This window comes from Cyprinodon variegatus, unplaced genomic scaffold, assembly GCF_000732505.1.
Source record: "Cyprinodon variegatus isolate N-32 unplaced genomic scaffold, C_variegatus-1.0 Scaffold112, whole genome shotgun sequence".
In the NCBI taxonomy this organism is placed as follows: Eukaryota; Metazoa; Chordata; class Actinopteri; order Cyprinodontiformes; family Cyprinodontidae; genus Cyprinodon; species Cyprinodon variegatus.
This window is the reverse complement of record NW_015150565.1, coordinates 357,792-366,298: the sequence shown is the minus strand read 5'-3', so window position 1 is coordinate 366,298 and position 8,507 is coordinate 357,792. Positions and strand designations below refer to the sequence as shown.

Sequence of the window (8,507 nt, the reverse complement as noted above, 5' to 3'; positions counted from 1 at the left end):
TGGAAACTCAAAACCAAGGTCTGCCCTCTCTCTAGAATTAAGACGCTGAAGCAGCTAACGGACTCTGCTGAACAAACAATCTCTGGACTCAACAGTTCTCCTCCCAAAGCGTTAACCAAGAACCCTCAAGGTACAAACCTGAAACTCTCAAAGTCAAGCTCTTCTGATGCAACGCTAACTGAACTGTCTCCCACGCAGACTCCAGTGAACCAGCCCCCCAGGCCTGAACCAGTACCAGTGTTATTTCTCTGTTCTTGTGAAACAATAAACATTGTTAAACCTTTTACTTCAGTTTCCGTCTCGTGGCTTCTGCATACTTGGGTCTCTCTTGTGAACCCATCATGACAACTGCTACTATCCCAAACCCTCTAACAACCATTAAACCCACCATTGAACTCCCTCACACAAAACTTATCAAACATCTACCACTTTTTCATGAAGGAAAGCTTTCTTTCACAACAGATGATTAAATGGCACATAAAATTAAAACAATAGTCTGGCTACAGTATGAGTTAATCTTTACTTTGCATTTTATTTTAAAATATTTTAATCTGATTTGATTTTAACATATTTAATGTTGTCAGACGGAGAGATATCAAGCACATCTGTGAATGTAAATCATACTAAGACACATGGAGAGTGGCGGCCTAGTGGATAGGATCAGGGCAATGCGCTTGGAGGTTCTGAGTTCAAGCCCCACTCCCACGGACTGCCACTCTGGGTCCCTGAGCAAGACCCTAAACAACACACTGCTCCCTGGGCGCCACACTATGGCAGCCCACTTCTCAAAGGGATGGCTCCAATTCAGAGGTGAATTTCTCCAATGTGTCATTAATAGAGTTCAATTTTGATTACTTTTTTTTTTTCAAATTAATTTTTCATTTTGGATTTAGAGTTAAAATGTTGGTTCAAAATAATCACACACTTTTTTTTTTACTTTTAAGGGAAAACACTTACCACACATTAGATTGTACAGCTCAATGTTAGCAAAGGGTTCAATTTCTTTTTTTTGCTGAAACTTGGGCCCATAACTTAGAAACATTGCCTGTAAAAAATCAGAGGAAAAACAAAACAAAAGAAAAAAGATCAAACTTCCAAATGCATTGGCTTTTCTTTGGAAGAAAGCTGAGCAGGTTTCCAAGCCCGAGAAGGGGAACTCTTTGCTTACATGCATGCTCTCAACGTCATTGTCATAGCCATGATTTCCTCCAGCGCAGAATGTGAGTGATCCTGGATATCTGGGGAAAAGGAGTGTGTTGTTAAACTTATGCTTTCAATTATGTATTTGTGTTTCCAGTTAAGCATTATTATTATGCTGAAACGTAGGAGGATAATGAACAAACTTCAATAAAACAAAGAACTGCTTGTTAAATTATTGCTTCTTGCTTCTTGCTCACTGGCAAGAAACAAAATATTCCCAAAAATAATCACTTCTAGTGAAGGGTAAATATTCCCTCTGTTGCCCGTATCATTGTGAAATATAGGATAAATATTACATAGTACTTCTGTTTTGAACTTCAGTCTTTCTTTTGACCTAAAGCCAAAGGGAGTTTTTGAAGTCATGATAAAAAAAAAAAAAGTAAAAGATATTTTTGGGTGTCGTAACAAAACAGGCAGAAGTAGACTGCCAAAACTATGTTACTGTTCCCTCTGCTGCATGGGGAAGTGTGCCAATAGGAGTGAGTTGTAAGAAAGAAAGAAAAAAAAAAGAAATTAATAAAGAAAAGACAAGTTTTTCTTAGGACCAGCACATTCATCACTTGTTAATGGCTTTGGCCAAATTTTGCTGTTTGTAGGTTTGATGGCCCTGTCCTTTACTAATAGGAAATGTATTTTATTATTATCCTTATTTTTTAAGCTTACCACCCTACTTTTTGTTTATTGTGGATTAAAACTTTTTTGGGGAAGTTTACTATGTAGCACTCAGGCACCAGGGGGCCCTCAGGGGCCTCATGGGGGTCCCTCAGCATCTTCTGAAAACAGTACAACTCACCATTGGGCTAAGTTTGACATTTTATTTTATTCTGTTGCTCTTCTTTTTTAATCATTTATAAAGGACAAAATATTTATAGAGATTTCAAACAGAAAATTATAGATTAAAAGAAACACAAAAAATATGTTTATTATTCATGACTTTTAGGTAGACGCTGACTCTTCCAGTTCATAAGTCAATATTGGTAGCCCTTCCTATGACTCTACCCATAAAGTAACCCTTATAGGTTGATGACACCTGATTTGATGCAATTAAATAAACTCACTCAAAAGCAAACAAATTGATAATAATAGAAAATAATTTTTTCGAATATTTACTTTTCTAAATGATTGATTTATCTTCCTAAAAACTTCAGAATAAAACAAAAACCTTCAAGGTCCCACTGTATAAACACAAACCCAACAAAAATGTAGAAATGCACTGAATACCTCTCAAACAGCCATTTTGGTTCAACCAGAACAGCGACGTCTTCTATGCGTCGACTATTTGCAAAATGGAGGCGCTTGGGTAGGTCGGATTTCAGGTACGGTGTGATCTTCTGGTCGGGTTTCTTGCACTTAAATTTTCAAAACCATAGACATTAATTTAAAATAAAAGAGCTGCTTATATAAGGAACAATAGAATGTATATATTGTAGTGAGTAAAACAAGTAAAAGTAGCATTAGCTTCACAAGAGGTTGGAAATATATTGGCCTAAAATTCAATCTTAAATCCTGAAGTAATTTCTCAGATGAAAGCAGAAACACTTTTTTCCCCCTCAGTCCATAACCATGTAGTCATTTGTCATACTAAATACTTACACTCATATTAGCAACAAGTCCAGCAGAGTCCACTGTTGAGAGAGAATGAAACACTGTTTTGTCATTTCAGAACTATGAATCCACTGATGATGGTTCATTTTCAGTTTGAATGGAAAGAAGTGATGTCATTAGTCTGAAATTTTGTGTCATGGATGAAAAAGCTATGACACCCAAAGTAACCGTATGAAAAACTATGATAAAACATATTTTTCAGGGGAAATTAAGATCCAAGGTTTAAATATCACCCCTACAATCAGAACAGTTCTAAAGTAGAATCTTTCTGACACATTGAAAAAGGGTAAAAACTCTCTGAATCCAGCACATCTTACCTCCCTTTCACCAAATTCATAAACAGATGAAAACTTCTGTAAGTCTAGAAATGCTCGTAAAGTTATTTCTACAGTCACGGAAGTCACATAACCCACAGCATAGGACATAGTTTACATATGTAAAACAAACTTAGAAGATTTATCAGGCAGAACGGATTAACATTTTCATGACAGCTTTGAAAAACAGATGAACAGTTTTTCTCTTTGCATGGAACTCCTTGAACGTCATTAAGCAGAAGAATGCATCATCAAAGAAACCTTAGGTCCAAAGGAAGTACGCACTGGTGTTTTCTGCATTTATGACTGTACACTGGTGGGGAAAACTGGCTTAGCTCCATGAGTGACTCTACAAATACCAACTGCAAAACCAAGATTTTCCAAGAATCATGATTTCACAGATAAGTGCTGTTTAAGCAGGGGAAATTTGTTTAAGACACATATTTGACAAATATTTTTGCTTTGCTGTGGTTCTCAACTCAGGCTGACCTGAAAAAAAAAGAGAGACGTTTAACCCAGTAATGAAAGGTTTTACTGATACTTTCATTACTTAAATATGGAAGCCCTGAAAGACAAGTGAGAAAAAAAAAAGATCTGGATGAGAAAAGTTTTTTTTTTTTCCTGTCCTGAAAGGCAAATGGAAAAACATTTTTTAAAGACTATTTTTTTTTACGCCTGCTTTCTAAGAATCAATGTTCCAATATCTAAACTAGATTTTTGCAAAGTACAATAAAGTACAAACGAGGTACAAAAAGCTGTGTATTTTTTGGCCATAATATGTAGTTATCATATCGACCCTATCATGTTCATGAGCAATATAGAATTAACCCTGGGTATTTGAAGGCAGCATCATGACTGCTCTTTCTTAGGATCAACACTGCATTTCCCAAATAGCCTTAAAACCTGCTGTCATTAAAATCTTATCATACGTTTTCACAATAAATTAAACATGGGTGTAAGAAATAATGTGAAACTAGTCTAAATATTAATACTTAAATGACTATTATATTTACTTATCTCTTTATTCATTTATATTTCTTTTATAACAGCTAAATAAAAAGTAATTCGCAAACTTAAAACAGGTTTTTACCCCAAACAATAACAAAGTGTCTTTTCTCCACCAACACACTGTCGAAAAAAAAGTTAACATTTCTAAGTCTTTTCTTTTCTCTCTTTCAATACACTGCTGAAAGAAAAAAAAATTGATTTCATTGTTGTTTTTATTTTGTTTCTTTTGTTTATTTTCCACAAACACAATGCAAAAAGAACATATATTCTATATATTCTAAAATAATTTATTCCCTTAACCAACAAAATCACCGACAAAACTTTGCTTGATAATCTGACCCAACATTTTGTTTTTTCTTTTGGCAGTGTTTTGTTAGAGAACACATTTTTTAAACATTTTTTTTGTTGCAAAGTTTATTGGATAAGTTTGTTTAAGGTTACAAACCATTTCAGTTTCGTAGTTACTGTCAGGGCTCCCGTCTGTGTGTTTGTTTTTGTGTTTGTCTCCCTTCCACCAACAGGAGGCTCCTGGTTCCGGTTCGCCTCCTCACACACCTGCTGACGGTTACCTCATTAACGGAGTGCCCTAAGCTGCTGATTGCCACTACCTCGACGCCAGAGTGTTTGCCAGTTTTTGGGTACTCTAGCCAAGCTGAGTTTTCACTGAGGAAGACTGAGTTCTTGTCTCCCTGAGTTTTAACTTTGTTTTTGTCTTTGCCTCCGGGCAGGAAGTCATCCTCCAAACTGGACCTTTTCGGACCTCCTCTCCCAGGAGGGATCAACTGAGTCTAAACTGAGCCAGGGATTCAAACAGGAGGTTTGGATCTGAGCAAGGGAATCATCTTCACCACGACCCGTTCAAGTACAGCAGGAAATCTGAGTGGCAATCCGCGTCTCCGTTCTCCTACACCGTCTGAGTTCTGGGTAAACCCTGTTCCGCCCTCCACCGAGTCAGACAAACTCTGGAAAACCAACACACAGATTGGAGTCAAGGATCCTTCACTTCTCTGGAAACGTGAGTCAACCACCAGATTCTCTGCTTCAAATCAACGATTCAAATTTCCCACTGATCCTGAACTAATAGCCTGTCTTCCCCTCATCTTCCAGTTCCGGACGAGCAGAGTTCAGAGGAACTCTGAGCAGAGTTCAGAGGAACTCTGCACCGAGCTTAACATCTTCAATAAAATCCGTCAAACTTTTCATCCGTGTCTCTCTGTTTGGTTTCACTGCATGTGGGTCCGAGCCTTAGATAAAATCATGATTCATTAGTACATATAATAATCATCAAAGCATTCATTTTTAAACTCTTCCCACGCTGTTGCTTAGACCCATGTCTAATTTATTGTGACAAGTTATGATTAGCTTTTACTGCAGGTTTTAAGGTTAGTTGCTCAAATTAAAACAACTTCACACTTTTTTTTTTTTTTTTTTTAACCACAGAATAAAATATAGAGAGAAACCAGAGCCAGTTCATCATTGAAGCATTTACTTACACACAAAATCCTTATTTTTGGCTCGGATGCGTCCAACTGGCCCCTCATTGACAAAATAATTACTGATATCCCCCACCAGGTCCTGCATCACCTCCTTCCTGTCACAGCTCGTTTCTTCCATACCTGCAAAGTACTCAGTTAATCATTGTTTATCACAGAACTGCTGACTTTTTCCAGAAGTAGGCCTTCAGTTTTCTCTGTTTAAAAATTATACTCAAGATTTAAAACAAGTGAATATATTAAACATTTCCAACAATAACCTCACCCCTATCCAAACTCAGTTTATCAGAAAATAACATAAGAAAAAAAAATTTCAGCACTTTGCTATTGCTTCTAATTAGGGTAGATTTTAAAAGAGTAAAGCTAAAGAACCTAGCTGTTCACAAAGCCCTGTATTCTTAGTTTTAGTTTTTGAATGTATTTTAGTAAATTTTGGTAGAATTCATCAGTAACCTGAAGGGGATTGTAAAAAAAAAAAAAAAAAAGCAATGATACAACCATGTCTAAAATTCAGCTAGACTCACTTCATAGAAACAAACGTAGCATGGTACACCAGGGAGACATGTTATATATTGCACATAGGAACTAAATGCTAATAAATGTTTTTTTTAGGAACTATTTAAGATACAGGGGTTTTTCTTTTTTGTTCTTTTCAAAAAGCAAATATTACTGGGAGCATAGTTTTAAAATGTATTCTCTTTCAGAAAGCAAAATTCCAAACTAGAGCTTTAAAACCTGGCTCTCAAGAAACAACTTGACAAACTTAAAATGCTGCAGGATATTTATAATGAGTGAAATGGGGACCTCAGACCCAACAGAAGTTTAAAAGCAACCATTTGCACAGCCAGCATACTCAGTTAAAAATCTAATATAAAGTGTAATAGCGCAGCTGCAGGGCATTAAATTGTGATGCATGGCTATGAAAAACTCAGATTGAGAGTGGCTGAAACCCAGAGCAATGAACACAAGCAGGACGCCAGCCGCTCTTCTTTGCTTTGTTATGGCTTTTACGTTGCTAGGGAAAGTTTGATTGTATTTATCGTGGCTAGGTGCTTAATAAGAGTCTACAGTGTTTATTTATCAGGAAACCAGACTTGGTGTTTTCCTAACATGGCTGTATTCCTGTATCTGTAATTTGAGTATTTAATGAAAAAACTAATTTTAAATACTCAAATGGGATATTTTTTATTGTAAGAATATTCACAATTAGAGATAAAGGATTTCTCTGGAACAGAACAGGCTAAACTGAAACTGTTACTCAGTTTAAAGATTAAAAAAAATCATGCAAAACAATATATCATTGATCACTATGTTTTGGGTTACCGTGATCAGCAACAACAATAATATTGAGACAGCGATGTAGGTCAATTTGCTTGAGGCCGTTCATGAGTTGACCCAATATTCTATCCACTCCTTGGAGGGCTGTAATTATCTGGAAGAAACAGAAGAAACATTCAGAAAATGAAACATAATTTTTCTGCATACATTTTGTAGACTTTCAGTAATTTAATGAAATTCTGTTAAATGTACAGTTCCAGTGAGATATTTTGTCAAGTGTATGAAAGATGATTATTGGAAGAAAGAACATTAACTGTATAAGAGTGGAATGACCTTCACAAAGCAATCAGCTTTAGTAAAGATGTATAGAGTTGATGTGAACACTTTGTTCGTGCTTGGAAACCAACCAGTTTATCTAATGATTTAGCCAAAAGTCACATGTATAGAGAGGATGATTCCTAAAGTTTTTCATTGTTTAGAAAAAACAGCAAACTTGCTCAGAGAAGTTTGTTCAAAACGCCCATAATCTGTGACATCGATATACACAACAAGCATTCATAAACTGTGCTCAAATATGCTTTTTTTCATTATTCAGTAGCCTTACTCCTAATATATAGAAAAAAAACATGATTACAAAAAGAAAGGAACAGAAAACTTAAAGCAACATATTGATCCACAATAATTTCAACACTGGCACAATTAGTGGAGGAGACAATTGTACTGTGGAAGCCTTTGAAATTGCACATTTAAAACATCCGCTTACAGTCTTGTTTGTGCAGATATGAAAGCTTTTCCTGAGTAAGATGCAGCTGGTTTTCCCTGAAATATGTCAGTGTCCTTAAATGGATATTCTAGGTTTACAGCTGTAGGAGGCTTTGTCTATGTTTTACTCCCACCTTTATTCGTGAGAACACACTCTGGTCTAATGGGTGCATGTCAAATTGATCTTCTTAAACAACTGATTTGTAAAAACAGGATGTTCATGTTTTAACAGCTGGTAAGGGCAAAGAAAGGATAGACTTTGAGTGTGAGTGATAACATCTTACATCTTGACACACCGGTTTGAAAAGAAAAAGTTCATACACAGGTAGCAGTTTTCTTAACCATGACTTTGATGAATTGGAGATATTAATATTAGCCTTTGGCCTGCTTTGAGAGGTCAATGCCACACAGAGTTCTAGCAGCAGACACATCTCTAGAACAACTGTTAATAGGAGACTGTGTGAATCAGGCCTTCATGGTAGAATAGCTGCTAGGAAGACACTGCTAAGGACAGGTAACAAGCAGAAGAGACTTGTTTGGGCTATATAACACAAGGAATGGACATAAGAGCAGTGGAAATCTGTTCTTTGGTCTGATGAGTCGAAATTTGAGGTCTTTGGTTCCAACCATCGTGTCTTTGAAAAGGTGAGGCATGGAGGAGGAGGTGTGATGGTGTGGGTGTGCTCTGCTGGTGGCAATGTTGGGAATTTATTCAAAATTGAAGGCATATTGAACCAGCATGGTTACCACAGCATCTTGCAGCAGCTTGCTATTCCATCCAGTTTGCGTTTAGTTGGACCATCATTTATTTTTAAACAGGACAATGACCCCAAACACACCTCCAGGC

The 8,507-nt window shown here is 36.5% G+C and overlaps 1 protein-coding gene across 1 annotated transcript in view; it reads right to left on the bottom strand.

The window, feature by feature from the left end:
• LOC107084942 (venom phosphodiesterase 1-like) overlaps nt 1-8,507 on the bottom strand; it is a 43,853-nt gene that overhangs the window by 14,206 nt on the left and 21,140 nt on the right. The window contains exons 12-17 of the mRNA XM_015375018.1: nt 6,944-7,052; nt 5,621-5,743; nt 2,794-2,825; nt 2,422-2,549; nt 1,169-1,238; nt 958-1,045 (exon numbers count right to left, since the gene is read on the bottom strand). Coding sequence (XP_015230504.1) covers nt 958-1,045; nt 1,169-1,238; nt 2,422-2,549; nt 2,794-2,825; nt 5,621-5,743; nt 6,944-7,052 — 550 coding nt within the window. The remainder of the gene's footprint in view (nt 1-957; nt 1,046-1,168; nt 1,239-2,421; nt 2,550-2,793; nt 2,826-5,620; nt 5,744-6,943; nt 7,053-8,507) is intronic.